The sequence below is a fragment of the Chinchilla lanigera genome, unplaced genomic scaffold, assembly GCF_000276665.1.
Source record: "Chinchilla lanigera isolate Chin_1 unplaced genomic scaffold, ChiLan1.0 scaffold00088, whole genome shotgun sequence".
Lineage (NCBI taxonomy): Eukaryota > Metazoa > Chordata > Mammalia > Rodentia > Chinchillidae > Chinchilla > Chinchilla lanigera.
In genome coordinates, this window is record NW_004955489.1 from 5,517,734 (window position 1) to 5,534,743 (window position 17,010).

General features: G+C 37.3%; 1 protein-coding gene across 4 annotated transcripts in view; it reads left to right on the forward strand.

The window, feature by feature from the left end:
* The window catches only part of Atp11c (ATPase, class VI, type 11C), a 172,743-nt gene that overhangs the window by 123,181 nt on the left and 32,552 nt on the right, over window positions 1-17,010 (forward strand). For all 4 annotated transcript variants that reach the window (XM_013504485.1, XM_005404550.2, XM_013504484.1 and 1 more), the window contains exons 21-23: window positions 5,334-5,508; window positions 9,609-9,711; window positions 10,986-11,131. In XM_013504485.1, coding sequence (XP_013359939.1) covers window positions 5,334-5,508; window positions 9,609-9,711; window positions 10,986-11,131 — 424 coding nt within the window. The remainder of the gene's footprint in view (window positions 1-5,333; window positions 5,509-9,608; window positions 9,712-10,985; window positions 11,132-17,010) is intronic.

Sequence of the window (17,010 nt, forward strand, 5' to 3'; positions counted from 1 at the left end):
GTACAGATATAAATAACAGCTGCTTGTGGAGAAAGTTTCATTTTCTGTGGTTTACCATTTTCTGTCTGCAGGTGTTTTATACTTAGAAGTTAAAACCTTCCCTGAGGACTTGGTTAGCTGTACATTTTGAAATTATTTGGTACTTTTTGCCTCTTTTAAATTAAAAGTAAATTCCTTTTCAAGATTTAGAAAAGAAGCTCACCTTTTAATATTAATTTCTTTTAACTAATAGGAGAAAACATAAAATTGTATATATTTATGGGATAATGTAATACATGTATATATAATATGTTTAAATCATAGTAAACATACCTGTGTCCTCAAACATATATCATTTCTTTATGGTAAAAAAATTTCAGAATGCCTTTTTTAGCTCTTTAAAATACACTGCATTATTGCCACTGTACTGTGCCACACCACACCAGAATTTCTTTATCCTGTCTAACTGTAACTTTGTTCCCACTGATAAACCTTTCCCATTCCTTTCCCCACCTACTCTACTAGCCACTATTCCACTGGCAACTTCTGTGAGACGAATGTTTTTAGGTTCCACTTGTGAGTGAGATCATGGTGTACTTGTCTTTCTGTACCTGACTTAGACTTAAAATAATGCAATTTCTATCCATGTTGTCCCAGATGACAAGGTTCTGTTCTTTTTTATGGCTGAATAGTAATCCATGGTGCCTGTCTACCACGTTTTTGTTATGTATTTGTCAATTGATGAACACTTAAATTGTTTCCACTTCTTGGCTGTTATGAATAGTGCTGCAAGGAACATGGGAGTGCCAGTGAGACATGAGAGTGTCTCATCAACGCACTTGTTTTGGTTACTGCTGTCTTGTTGTTGAGACAAAATACCCAGCACCCAAAATTAGGGAAGGAAAGGTTTATTTAGCTTAGAGTTCGTGTACGTTTCAGTCCATCCTCAGCTGGCTCCAAGGCAGGGTGGCATGAACCAGGGGCAACACTTCAGGGTGGCATGACACAGCAAAAATGGCAAGAGCAAAAAAGGGGGGACAAGCCTCTTTCCCTCCCTCATATTGCAAGCAGGCTGCCCCACCCAGGGGGCGTGTAGCTCTCACATAATCTCCATGCCCTCCTCTTGCACAGGCTCAGGATGACACAAAGTAAGGACCCACCCTGCTCAGTCACTCAGTTAACCTTCTAAACTTCTCACACTGACACAATGGACAACATCCCAGAGCGGTAAGAGCATGTCCTTCTCACCCTGGACGTAGAACTGCTCAATCACTTAGCCAAGCCTCTAGACTCAAGTTGACACAATACATCAACCATAACAATACTGATTTCATTTCCTTTGAATGATAAGTAGGATGGCTGGATCATATTATAGTACTGTTTTTAATTTTTGAGGAACCTGAAAAATAACAATTTTTTTGTTTCTTTTTTTCCATTATTTTCAGGCCCCAGAGCTATTTCCAATTGGAATCTTACACATCAGAACTCCAAAAGGAACCAGATACTTGTTAATATGATCTCCTTGGCTCTGCTTTCAACTACCTACATAGGAAAAACTTAGAGTATCTTTGCGTCTCAAGGAAAGCTGCTGATGCACAATTCAGAGCTCATAGATACATCTTTTGTAGTTCCTCTGACCAAGCCCCACAGTTGTCTAAATTAGGGCTGGGTGTGGTAGCATGTACCTATAATCCCAGCACTTGGGAGGTAGAGGTTCGAGGACTGCTGTGAGTTCTTGGCCAGTCTGGGCTACGTAAGTGAGTGCAAGGCCAGCAAGTGCTATATAGTGAGACCTTCCCTCAAAAAAACAAAAGGAAAAACCTTTGTCTAAATTAATTCCCTAAATTTACCATGGCCATGAGTAAATTGAATTTGTTTTCTAGAATGCCATCAGATATGCCTGCACTAACTGCAGAGACCCTACTACATACTTATTTTCCATTCTTCAGTATACCTTATCATCTTAGAAGAGTGTTAAGTGCTTTGTATGATGATTCTTATTTAATCTTCATGAACAACCCAGTTAGGCAATCTTAGTGTTTTCACTTTACAGATAGGAAAACAAGCTCAGCAACTCGAAGTGACTTGCTCAAGATCATACAGCTAATAAAGGATCGAATAAGTCTATCCAATTGTACAATGTATCCATGCTTTTAATAGCTGTGCTGTATCTGTGTCCTCTTCCCTAATGTTTATTTTATTTTTCCCCCTAATGTTTAAATAAGCTTAAAAATGAATAGGCCACATTCATGAGGCTCTGGCCAATTCTAAAACAGCTGTTGTTCTTCTGATACTTGGGTATTAGTGAGAATAAACATGCTTTTGTTAATTACAAATGAGAAATGTTTCCTTTAGCCAAATGGTTCTTAAAAAGTCAGTACAAATTACATGCATTTTACTTGTCCGTTTGCCTTTTGATCTCAATGCGCTGCCATAACATTACCACAGAATGAATGGCTTGATCAACGGAAATTTATTTGTTCTAGAGGTTGAAAGTCTGTGATCAGAATGCCAGAATGGTAGGGTTCTGGTGAGGACCGACTTCCTAGCTTGCAGATAGCAGGTTTGTCCCTGCCTCCCTCACATGGCAGGAAGAGATCTGGTGTCTCTTTGTATAAAGGCAGTAATGTCAACAAGCGGGCCCCACTCTCACAGATTGATCTACACATAATTACTCCCGAAGGTCTCTGTCTTCATCTCATATTTGTAAATGCCATCAGGGTTAAACTTCAACACTGAATTTAGAGAATGCAATGAAGTCCATAACAGTCACCAGTCCCATCTCCAAGACCTAAAATCCTGACTTAACCTAAACGCTCTGTCCTCTCAAAGGCCCAGTATAGTCCCTGCGGGTAAGGCTTTAAGATAAGTATTTTAAATGAACACAGTTCAGTCCATAGCTCTATCCGGCAGGTCGCTGTTGCTTTTGTTTATTTATTTATATTTTGGTTTTTCTCCAGTACCAGGAATCAAACTCACCACCTTGTGCTTGCCAGGCAGGCACTATGCCGCTGAGCTAAATCCCCAGCCCCTCTATTGCTTTTGTAAAAGCCAGGCATTTTGGAAAACATAACACACCATCTGCATCTCAGATTACCCCCTTTTCCAGATTATCTGTTTGGAGTAGTGTGGTCTTTCTCTGAGTTACAGACGTTTCAGATTCAGAATCACCTTTGCCACAGGAGCCCCCAAGCCTTACCCATGCTCACATTCTCACCACTAGCACTGCATGACTTGGACGCCTACTGCCATCTTCCGGATGAGTAGTCTTTAAAGAAGCTCTGTCCACCTCACTACCCTACTCTGAAACCTTGAGTGTGGTTCTCCATTACCCACAGATTGAGATCAAGCCAGAACCCTCAAGTGACTTTTTCACTTGCTTTCACAGTGCCCTCCAACATTCAGCTTAATCCACTGTTCATTCTTGTGTGGATCTGTTGTCCCATTAACTGGGTATTAACTATTTATTATTTTCTTTGGTTATATATAATATTCTCTCATGTAAAATTATTACCCCAAGGAGATTTTCTGTTCTTCAAGGCAAGATTAGTCAGTAATTTTCTGTGTTCTCCCATATGGCCTGCTTATAGTTCGTATTTATAAATATTCCATGATTGATTATTGAGCTGCAGTTTTCTACCCAGTAAGTCAGCTCTGTACATGAGCAGAGAAGAACACATGATTAATATGTCATTAATGAATAAAATGTGTCCACAAAATTATGAAGCCTAGTATGGATAAGTATAAGATATTATTATGATGTTAGCAGTATCTACCACAGAAATAGGGAATAAAAGGATGCTGAGGTATATTACACTTTTACTACTCAGAATTTGATCCATAGAATGTCTGCTCCATTGTTGTTAGGCAGCTTGTTAGAAATGTAAAGTGTCACACCTCACCCAAGATATACTGAATCAGATGTGCATTTTGGGCCTGGCATGGTGGTGCATGCATGTCATCCCAGCACTCGGGAGGCTGAGGCAGGAGGATCAACATGGTTTCGAGGCCACCCGGGGCTTCATAGTTAACTCAAGGCCAGCCTGAACTACACAGTGAGACCTTGTCTCAAAAAAAAAAATCTGTATTTTGTCTGCTTCCTTATTTATTTGTGGTGTTGAGGATGGAACTCAGGGCCTTGAACATGCTTGGCAAGGACTCTATCACTGACCTACACCCCCAGCCAAGAAGCTGCAGTTTTACAAGATCCCCACATGATTCTTTTGTGTGTTAAACTTTGAGTAGTATTAAATTAGAAGTGAATCTGTAACTGAGATTTTCTGGAATCCAACACTTCCACTGCAGTGGTTCTCAAAGGTACCAGAGATTCCCTGAGCAAAAATTGAATGATGGTTGTTTTCATCACATAATTGGGGGGAAAGTTAATTGATAGACCAGTTTTAAGTTATCTACCACGTATTTGTCTTAAAAACTTGGCACCTTATTACATTTGTCTTTCCTGGTGTCTAATACCTCTTAGTCCTGGCCACACATGAGAAACCACCTAGAGAGCTTTCAAAATATACTTACCTGACCAAGTCCTGACCAAGGTGTTCTAATTTAATCAGTGTGGTGATAAGCCTCTGACCTGGACAATTTTTTTAAAGCTACCTAAATGATTCTGATGGGAAGTGTAGAGTTGAGAATCCTAAGCTAGTATAAAATGATACTTAAAAAAATTATACTTTTTAGGGCATGATACGTGTATATTACGGCATTTGCTATCAGCACCGTATCTTTTAGATGCTCTGTCATATTTGAGAAGCTATATTCTATGGCTAGGTTTTTTTTTTTCCCACTCAGGCAAAGATACTAAAGAAAGATCTCCTATGATTTGCTTCTCCCACATCCATTTTGTCTTTCTCTGTGGTTGAGGAGATTCAGACTAACTGTTGATTTGTATTTATATCAGAGTATCATTTTATATTACTTTGATTGGTCTGTAATTTCCCAAATTCACCTTGACTTTGTTAGAGGCAAACTCTACAGCCTCCTTAATTTTTATACTTTTCAGAACATACTGACAACTATATTGGCAGCTTAATTCTTTTTTTTTTTTTTTTTTGGGTTTTCTCTGGTACCGGGAACCGAACTCATGACCTTGCGCTTGCCAGGCAGGCGCTTTTGCCGCTGAGCTAAATCCCCAGCCCGGGAAGCTTAATTCTTGAAGATCTGACTGAATTTCACTGTTGTACCGTTATTAGAGGCATTTGCTTCTTCGGAATGAACAGTTAAAGAACCAGAATGATGACTCATCTCTTTTGGGACCCTTCCTTCTGTGGTTAAAAAGTCAGGATTTTGGGTACAAATGTGTAAAGATTCAAACAAACATTGACTTTTGTTTTCTTTTTCAGAGCATGGACAGAACATCAGGAGTATGGATTAATTATTGATGGTTCTACATTGTCACTCATACTAAATTCTAGTCATGACTCTAGTTCAAACAATTACAAAAACATTTTCCTCCAGATCTGTATGAAGTGTACTGCGGTGCTGTGCTGCCGGATGGCACCACTACAGAAAGCCCAGGTAACTGTGCAGATTAGTTCATGGTACATTCTGGGTCCTTCTAGACGCTTACATGCACATGTTTGGTTCACTTTTAATTTGTTTCTTCAAGGAGCCATTGTTACCATCTAATTTCTTCTTCCCTGGCTTCTTTCACTTTTTAATCTAAACGGGCCCACAAATTGCTTTAAACCTAGCTGTATGTTGTCCCTTCAAGTTGGCTGTCCAGTTTCTCACCTTCCAGCCTTCTCTAAGGAGCACCTGGTGTGTGCTTCCTCCAGTCCATCGCTCCTCATTCCCCAGAGACATTAGCCCCATGTATCCTGTTCTTTCTGTTCTTAATACTCTCCTTTCTTGCTTGCAGGCAGGCTGGCCCAGTCCTTATATTGTCTTTCATTTCTCTAGCACAGCTGACATTGTCAATTACATCCTCATTAAAACTCTTCTTCCTTGATTTCTGTATTGATCCACAGTCCTCCTCTCTTTGGTAACCTAAGATCTTTTTATTTTATCTGCGGTCTTCTCCCTGAATATCAGTTTTCTTTTGAGAAAAGTCTTCCTTGTGCCTCTTATTTTATGGTCTATGTCTCGATTAGCACATCTATTTCTGATTCTCATTGATACATCTTTGGTCCTTTTTCTTGATGTTAAATCTCCTATTTCCAGCTATCTGCTAGACGGATTCATACGGAATCCCCATTGTCACATTAAATTCTAGTGTCTAAGACAAATCTTACAATTTCTTCTTTAGATTAGTTTTTTTTTTTTCCTCTTCATTATTCTTGTTACTGATGCTGTTTTTCTTTTGCTTTCTAAATCTCAAAACTACTTTTGATCCCTTTTTCTTTCCCTATGTACAGCCACTATGTTCTGTTGATTCTATCTACCTTTTGTCATGGCTTATTTTTTAAGTTAAATTTATTGGTACAATTTAGATATACATAATGATCACGTTCATCATAGGGAATTTGAACCTGTACATGGTCTATCTTGACTCCTCTTTTTTCCCATTCCCCTCCCCTCCCTTCAACCCGTGTTTTCCCTCCTTATATACAAATGCTTTACTTCTATTTCATCCTTCTTTTCTCATTTTTTCTTTTCCTTTCCTTCCTTTCCCCCTCCCCGCTCCCTAGTTCCCTTTCCCATTTGAACAATGTGTTCCTATTTCACAATATCTATTATACATTTTGGTCTTTATTTACACTTTAAGTTTCGCACACAAGAGAAACAATGTGATATTTCCACATGTGTGTCTGATTTATTTTACTTAAGAGTATCGTCTCAAGGTGCATCCATTTACCTAGAAATGTCTTAAGCTTTTTAAAAAGCCTTTCACAGCAGAAGAAATCAACAGAGTGAAGAGACAACCCACAGATTTGGAAAAAATTTTTGCCATTTGTTCCTGAAAGGACTAATATTGAGAACATATGAAGAAGTGAAAAAAAACATATCTCCCAAATTTAAAGACCCAGTCCAAAAATGGGCATCTGAGATGAGTACACATTTCTCAGTTAGAAGTACAAATGGCAAATGTGTGAAAAAATGTTCAATATTACTGTCATTCAAGACATGGAAATTAAAACAATGCTCAGATTCCACGTCATAGCTTATTTCTTTGCCATCTTTTGAAATCTGCTGTGGCAAATTTAAACCAAACACTTACAACATTATATATAGAGTATTTGATTTACTCTCCCGGTCTTCTTGCTTTCACCCTTCCACCTCCAATCTTTATTCCCATACTCCCCAATTAATCTTGTTAAAATACTACTCACTCACTCATTCATTCGTTCATTCATAGACACTTCCAGGAATTTGATAGTCCCTTAGGATAGATGGCATAGAACTCAGATCAAGGGCTACCTACCATATGCTACCTTCTCTAGCACCCTCAGTGTTAATGGATATGCTGAACCCAGTATCTTTTACTTCTGTGACTGAGTTCATTATATTCCCAAGTTCCTAGACTGAAGACCTTGAAATCTGTGTTGACTTCCCCCATACTTTACTCTTCTATGTGGTCTCACATCACCAGTACATTGTCTTTTCCAGACTTTTAATAACTTATTAAACTTCACCTGTAACTAGCTGTAACTTCTTTTTTTCCTAATCTTTCTTTTTTACAGTTTTTCCTGCACCCTGCCAGCACTTTCATAGTACATACCATTCCCTCTTGATCTGGCTTCTGATGTCTTTTCATGCACTCCGTATGAAAAATCATTGATCTGGTCACACCAGATCCATTTTCTGAGTGTGTACCATGCAGTACTTACTTGTCCTTGTGCCTTTGATTATGCCATTCCTTTCCTGTGGAATGTTCACTTCTTCCTCTTCCATGCAAATCTTATTCATATTTCATGATTTATATCACACTTTTTTCTTTAAAATAATGCCTGATAATTTTGGAATGCAGTACCTCCCCCTTCTCTGATATCATAGGCCTTCTTATTTGAACAGCTTTAATGATGTGTATTCCTGCACCATGATTTATTATCTAGTGGTATGAATCTGGTTATCTAATGTACTTGTATTCATGACTAATCTCTACTTCATTATATGCTTCTTTAGTTGTGTGACCAAGCCTCTATCTTACTTTTGGATCTTACAGCATTGCTTTAAATAGTGTATTGCATGTTATTATAGTTGATGAGTAAGTTTTTGATAAAAATTATTTCCTTCATGAAACCTATCCTAGATATTAAGGAGACATTCTTAATCTGAGTGGCCTTAGGGTAAACCCCATGTTTATCTAACCCAACTTTTCATGATTACAGTCCCTAATCTTATATCCTTCAATAGGAGAATACACTTTTGTCTTTTAATCTAATCTACATTTTCATGCAAAGGTTGCCACCCTTTACAGTTTTATTGCCCTTCTCTAGACCTTCTCTGGCTGTAGTTTTTATTCCTTGAAGTGCAAATTGCTGCTGTGCACGGTATAATAGGTGTACTTAGTTAACTAGTATTGTAGCCCATCAAAAACAAATTTAATTTGGATTGTTTTAAGTTTGTCCTTCTTGGAGGTTATTTCTGTCCAACTTATATATGGTAAAGTTTTTAAGAGCCAAACCAGAGAAGTGACTGGGGGAAAGCTGGTGTTTCTTAGTTCCATCTTTTTTATGTTAAATGGAAGTAGGTATAGGTTTATTTTTTTTTTTACTTTTTTTTTTTTGCTGTTTAATACAACTAAAGTCTGACTAAATTTGTTTAAAGAAAAGACTATAGGGTGCTTAGCCTCATATAAATTATTTGTAATCACTTCAGTTATGTTTAAATGGATTTCATTTATGGTAACTGGTCAACTTTTGTGAGGCATTACTGAGCTATTGAATTATTTAAGCATTTTTAAGGCTGCTGAATTCCACGAGGGGGTTGACCATTGATGTGGCAAGCAGCGATTATCTGGAACATAGAGTGGGAGGGCAGCTGTTTACTGAAGACACTTCCCATAAGTAACCCTACCAGGACAGGGTTTTGAAGAACCCAAAGCAGGAGTGTTTTAATATCAGGGATGGACATTTTATTCAGCTGCCCATGAACACAGTACTGTATTATTTTTACATCTCGAAGATACTTGGGTAATAGCAGCAGGCTTTGTACATGTATATTGGACATCTTTCTGCAAATATCACCCCCCTTCAAGATGCCTCTTTGAAAGTGTGCCCATCTCATAGGAGAGGGCAAACCATATTGGACAGTGGGAAATTTAGTGAAGTTTAGTTAGCAGCCAGATGGGTGCAAACATTTAATATAAGTTCCTAGGAAAAAGGGTTAGAGTGCTCTTAGGGGAGATGGCAGTGTCACCAAGGAGGAGAGAGTCAGAGGTAACCAAAGCATTGTTTTCTGATGGGCCAACAGGGAAACATGTTGGCCTCTGACCTCTGATATGCAGGGTAGGCAAAGTATTTGAAAATTTATGTGTGCACAGAACCAGAAACAAGTAAGTATTGGTGTTAGCTTTTGAATGGCTGTATTCTTGTGCATCTGAGGACTCAAGACTATCATTTATATATATATATGCAAAAAACCTACCTTTTTATTTGCAAAGTGTCCATTACACGTAGTCCAGTCTCACATTCTGCTTTGACCGTTTCTATACTTCTTTTGTATTTACTGTTTAGATTGTCAGAATGGTGAAGAACTTAAAAGGCAGCCCAATAACACTGTCGATAGGTGATGGTGCCAATGATGTTAGTATGATCTTGGAATCCCATGTGGGAATAGGTAAGAAACATCTAATGAGATAACAGCTATAAATTATTGATACTGCTTTTTAGGTAGAATCCTCTTATATTTTAGAGATTTCCTTTGGTGGTTGATCTTGAATTTGGATTTGAGAAAAATGGGTAATCTAATGAAAGATCTCATCTGATAATGATCATCACAAGGTCTAAGCCCCACAGGGAATGTAGCAAAGCAAAGTTAGAGGATATTTTTATAATTACCCAGGAAAATGGATTTCCTAAAGCTACTGGCAACACAATTCATTGTTTAGCTTTCGTTTTGACAGCATGCGTGAAATTTTATTGATTTTTTTTTCTGCCGCTGGCTAGACTGATTGCTTGTGTTGCTTTACTGTATCCTTTGAGATTCTTAACTATTAGAGGCTGTGAAATGATAAATGATTGGCTTGTTTTCCACATAATGCTATTTATGGGTAGTTTGGGCTATAGTGTTGAATTCATATGTTGATATGCAATACCTTTTCTACCACCTGTACCATTTTTTTCCTCTGTCAGGCTATTATTAGGTAACAAACTTAATACCCCAGCAATTTTGAGGGGGGCAGTGGGTTGGAGGCATATATGCAATTAATATCTTGGGGATTACTGTACAGCGGTTGAGAGTCTCAAATTCTTCCTTCCATTCAGAAGTAGACCTTTTTAGCTGGAACTCTTTTAAGTTCTACTTATTGGTTTTCAAATGTGGAGATGGCCTGAAGGTTCTTGAGCCCCTAGAATTCTTGGGCTCCTAATCAGAGATTTGTTCAGTGAATAGACTTCATCTTCTCATTGAATTCCTGGCCCACAAACCCCAGGTCTGTTGAGTTGCTTTAGTACCAAGTTCAGTGTCATGCACATTTAAGCACTTACAGAATGTCTTAAAAATAGTTTCAGGTGGAATTTTGTCATTATGACTTTGGCTTTGTAATGATTGAGATTATAATTTGTTTCATGTTGTATTACAAATAGCTAGCTATCTATTAAATTTTTTTTGTTTTGTTTTCCGGTACAGGGAATCGAACTCACGACCTTGCGCTTGCCAGGCAGGCGCTGTGCCGCTGAGCTAAATCCCCAGCCCCTATCTATTAAATTTAGTTATAATTTTATTTGGTTAGTCTCAGTATAACTGTTTAAGAAATCCCTTTTTAGATATTAAAAAAAGTGCAGAACTATCCAGTTGACCAGTGATATTTAAGCAGCTTGAAAATATGAAAATAAATCAGGGGATTACATATTTTCTAAAATATTCACCCTACAGATATATTCTCTTTTTAGGTATTAAAGGCAAAGAAGGTCGACAAGCGGCCAGGAATAGTGATTATTCTGTTCCGAAGTTTAAACATTTAAAGAAACTGTTGTTGGCTCATGGACATCTATATTATGTGAGAATAGCCCATCTTGTACAGTATTTCTTCTATAAGGTATGTGATAAAATATTTGTAATTTAATTTCTGAGCGCTTAACCCAGAATTTGCTCAGTTTGGCCATGCTTTTGCTCTTCCGTTTTCTTTTGCTGTCTTGAAACTAAATTTTGCACTCAGCAAAGCACAGGTAGACTTAAATGAATTAGACACCAGACATTCCTTTGGATTTCCAAGATTTGAGATTAATTTTAAGGCAACATTGTTGAAGTAAAAATTAATACAATAAAGTTTATTCATAAAATTTTATAGTTCCATGAGTTTTGATAAATGTACACATTGAGGTAACCACCACCCAATAAAAAAATCGAAATTTCTACCTCCCCAGAAAGTTCTCATGTATTCCTTCCCAGTCTCTATCCTTGCCCCAAACAACTAATGATTTGTATTACTGAATCATACATAGTAATATGTCGTATACAGAATGTGTAGATATAGATTTAATATATATAATATACATGTTAGTTTGCCTATTTTAGGACTTCCTATAATGGGATAATGGGATATGTACTTTTCTGTGTCTGGGCCCTGTTTAACTTAGCAAAATGTTTTTGAGCTTCATTCATGTTTATGATGTATCTATAGTTGATTCTTACACTAAATAGTATTTTAAGCTGCTGTTTTTAATAGAAGAATTCTCTGCTCACATACAGTCTTACAAATAAAGCAGACAGAAGCAAGATTGTATTGACTGAAGGGTAACAGAGCCTTGGCTGCTTACTTGGTCAACTCCCCTGTCCTGCCCAGAGGTTCCTTAGAATTTGGAATCCATAAATTTAGTTTAAGTCATCTATTTTGTGCAAATGAACCTTGGCAAACATGAAGGTGAAACCATTGATTTAAACTATGGAAATCACCATAAACTGATACAGGTTAGACCTTGTTCTCCTACCCTGTGTTTTACACAGTAGAGTTTAAATTTTTTATTACATTTGAAATAATTTAGACTTTTAAAAAGTTATAAAATTAATGAAATAATTCTGTATTTTGTCCAGCTTTGTCAATTATTACTTAGATAATCCCCAAATAGTAATCAAGATCATCAAATTGATACTAATTAGCATATTATTAACTAGTCCACATATAGTACTGTGTTCAAGTTTCATTGATGTTCTTTTTGTTGTTTCTTTTTGAATTCACACGCGTTTAAAATGTCATGTCTCCTTAGTCTTTGATCTGGAATAGTTCAAATGTCTGTCTTCATGGTTTTAACATGTGCTAAGAGTATTAGCCCTTTAGTTTGTAGGTACTCCTTGCCCTTGGGCTTGTCTAATGCTTGCTTACTATTAGATTCAGGTTATATGTTTTTAACATAAGCACCACAGAAGTGATTTTGCAACCTCTGAAGTACAGCACATTAGGAGACACATGTTGTGAATATTTTTTCTGAGTGTAATAATGTTAACCTTGATCCAATGATGTTTTGGGCAGGGTCTATAGAATTTCATTTAAAAAATAGGGTTCTACTACTAAAACAGCTATTTTATTCTCCCAAGTTAGAGTCCATTGTTATCATTTATTTTCTTACTTAAATTTTTCTTTATTTGTGTATTGGGAGCTCTTCTTCTAACATATACCTATCAATCTCCTATGAGTATACGGTGGAGGCTTAAATAAAAGAGATCGTGCAGTATGGTTTTGGGATCTAGGAAGGTCAGAACTCCCTTGGAGCTAAGAAAAAGACTTCTCTGGACAGCCAGCATTTATTGGATATTTAGCAATTCATGCGGGGGACAGGAAGTGGAGAGCATATTTGAGGCAAAAGCCTGAGAAAATGAGCAGGGCCTTGAGAAGGTAGAACAAAGATATTTCAAGCAGTCAGTCTTGTTGATTAGGAGAACTGTCTTATCTCTAAAGCTGTCAGTTTATTGATTGCGAATCCTTTGAATGACGTTCAGCTCCCTGAACTGCATGCAGTGTTACTTTGTCTTCAGAGACTGTGAATATGAGCTTTTCCAATAATCTAGAGATCTCTGTGGTTAGCAGCTTAAACTTTTCTCAGCCTGGTCCCCAATAAAACACCTCTTTCTAGATTTTTCTTATTTGTAATTCTTTGCTCCAGTGGTAAGAAACCTTGTTCTCATCCATAAATATGTGTTCCTGTGTTCTCAATACTAGAATATGCTTAAAGTAGTTTCAGAATTACTAACACTTCTGTTGAGATACAAACCTGAGTATAGTATTTCCATTTTTGTTTTGTTTTGTTTTGTTTTCTGGTACCGGGAATTGAACTCACGACCTTGCACTTGCCAGGCAGGTGCTGTGCCGCTGAGCTAAATCCCCAGCCCCTTTGAGTATAATATTTATGTGTTGTTCTTTTTCTTTTTTAATTGACAAAATTTTATGTGTATGATGTACAACGTGATATTTAGATACATGTGTAAATTGTGGGATGGCTACCTCAAGCTAATTAACATATGTGTTACCTCATATTTTTCTTTTTTGTGGTATGAACACTTAAAATTTACTCTTTTATGAATTTTAAGTGTGCAGTATATTGTTAACTACAGTTACCATGATATACAATAGAGTTCTTGAACTTAATCCTCTAGTCTGTCGTTTTGTGTCCTTTGACCAGTATCTCCTCAATGCACCTGAATCCCCAGCCCCTAGTAATCACCCTTCTATTTTCTGTTTCAATGAGATCAAACTTTTTAGGTTCCTTATATAATTGAGATCATGCAATGTTTGTCTTTGTGTGTCTGGGTCATTTCACATGACATCATGTCCTCTGTGTTCTCCATATCGTTACAGATATTACGTGCAGTACTTTCTTTTTTAGCCTCAAAGTATATAGATAAAATTCTACTTTAAATTGCTTTTCTCTTTTCTATCATGCAAGTGTGAATAGGTTATTTGTTAACAAGTCTCCTCCTTCTCTTTCTCCTCTACATTATTATTATTATTATTACCATTATTTCCAGGGCCTTCTCATTGAGATGCACATTCAATCCTTTTTTTTTCTTTATTTTTTAATTATTTTTAACATTTTTGAAACAGGGTCTCTTTAAGTTGCCGAAGCTGAACTTGAACTCATAGCCCTCCTGCCACAGCCTCCCAAAGCACTGGATTACAGGCATGTGGCACCATGGCTCCCTGTTTCGTTTTGTTTTGTAGAGATGGATCCAGCTACATTTATGTTTCCCAGGCTGGCCTCAACTGATTCTCCCACCTTGTTGTACCATTGCCTGTTTGATTTCCATTTGTGTTCTTTCTCTCTTCCTGATTTTTTTTATTATTTATTTTCTGAATGTGTGAAACATTGGCATGATTCTAAAAGAACAACTCCCCAAAATCCATTTTTGTAGTTATCTAATTGCCTGTAAGCATACCAACTGAGAGAACCAATGTTAGCATTTTTTCATGTGATCTAATCTTTTGTCTGTACAAATTACTGTGTGTGTATGTATATAAATATATAATTTTCTTATACTATATGTGGGTTTTTCGTTTGATTTGATTTGATTTCTGACAGGTATCTCACTACATTACTCAGGCTAACCTCTAACTTCTTGTCTTAAGTGATCTTCTTGCTTCAGCCAGCCTAGTAACTGGGATTACAGATGTGTGCCACCACATCTAACTCATATGAAAGGATTTTTTTGAGTTATTGTTCGCATAACAAAATTATCCATTTTAAAGTTATACATTTCAGTGACTTACTCACTATGATCTACAAACTATCTAATTCTAAAACATTTTTATCACCTCAAAAAAAATCCTGTTGGTACCATACAGATTGTTTTATAGTTTGCCTTTTTCACTTGATGTATCATGAGCATTTTTCTCACCAAGTTTAATAATACAAAACACAATAGTTGTACAATATCCCAAGGTCTCATTATTGAACACCAAGGGTCTTTTCCCAGTCATACTTTTAACCACACAGCAGTAAAATACACATTAGGCTGAGTGTGCTCACCCATTATTTTCTACCAGTGAATAGAATTTACCAGATTTCTTAATAGAGTCCAACTATATATGTCAGAATGTGTGTGTGTGTGTGTGTGTGTGTGTTTATTGTTTGGGATAGAACCCAAGGCCTCATGCATGCTAAGTGAACACTTTATCACTAAGCTGCATCCCCAGGCCTGTGCCAGTTTTAAATCATTCAGATAGTTAGGGTATTGGAATTTCATACCCATATTTCACAGGAGGGAAAGCAGCAAAAACTCTCATGCTTGTCAGTTGTCCATGATTCATCCTAGGTCTTTTCTTTCTTTGGTTCTTTTGTGCTGGGGGTGGTGTTGAGACACAGTCTTGCTATGTAGTTCAGACTGACCTTGAACTTACTATGTAGTCTAGGCTGGCCTTGAACTCACAGCAAAGCCTCCTAAATGCTAGGATTATCGGCATGCACCACCTCGCCTCACTAGGTTTCTTGTTAATGCTATATTAGGTGTATGTCCCAGCTTCAGAGATATGCTAAGACCCTGCCAGTCAGTATCACATGGTAGCCAGGTCAAACATTGATGAGAAGGAATAGGGATATAATTATGATGGCAAGAATGATAATTAACCTAATATATGTAAGGTACTTTGTTGTTTTACAGAAATACTTTGTTTTCTCATGTAATCCTCACAAACCTCCTGTTAAGTAAGTAGTAGTATCTCAATTTAAAATATGTGGAAAGTAGGGCTCAGAGAAATGATTTAACTTGCTTTGGTTCCTCAGCTGGGGTATGAACTATACTTTCACCATGTTTATTTACATTATTCTACTTCAAGCTGAAGTAGAATAATGGGCCCTTGCACTCTGTAACTGATAGTCCCACCTGGGAATAGTTATTCTTTCTTGCCTCTCCCTAGTAGGGGACTCCATAAAGTCTTGCCAAACAGATCTTCTTGTAATCTAACCATATTCCAAAAGCTTTGTGTGTAGGATTTTGGCCTGCAATTCAAGCAGCTGCCACCAGATGGAAGGAATGCTCTGTTGAGAATTAAACAAGCATTAACATGGCAAGTATTGTTCAGTGGTCAGAAATTGATATATCCCTGTTCCCAACATAGGTAGTTGGGGACTATGTATGTAGGCGATGTCCTCTGTCTTCATTGGTATTTCTGTGTCCATTGTCCTCTTTGTTAGTGAGTTAACATTACTCCTTTTATAGTGCTACCTTTTCCCAGGAGGGTTTCTAAGACTTTTGACCCTCTTTGGGTGAGCTACAAAGTCTTTTCTTCCTCTTTTCTGATCATTGCATCTTCAGATTGTTATGTCCCATTCCTGGAACACCAGTAACATGTATCCAGTCTTCTATTTCTCCACTCAGTCCCCCTTTTGTAATCTAGCCAAGTTTTAGAAAGTGCTACTTTTCGAATAGGTCTCTAGAAACTTTCTGTTATTTAAGAATTAATCTGTCTTCTAAGGCACTCTCCCAGAGTGATCCTCTTTTATTATATATCTTTAAAATACTGCCTTGCCTTGATTCCTGCTATCAACATTGTTTTTCATCTTTAAAACCTAGTTCAAGTACTAACATCTTTATACAGTCAGCAACTGTGTTCTGAGTGTGTTACCATGTGCTAAGTACTATTTTAGGCATTAAAAAGTCACCATAGAGTTAAGACAGACAGTGTCCCTCTTCTCACAGAACTTGCAGTCCCCTGGGGTATGCAGAGACCCTCCACTCCTGTCTGGAAGTATCACCATGATCCTCACTGAACTCTGCCTTCTGCAACCTTAGCATACTTATTTTTTTTCATAAAGTTCAACTCTAGAAATGCTGTCAACAATTGAACATAAAGTTCAACTCTAGAAATGCTGTACCATATCAGAACTGATAAATACAAATGAGTATTTCTCTTCTAGATGATGAACTTGCAGACTCATACTTATTCTCTTGCTGTGGGGCATTTCCACATATATGGACAGCATTTCT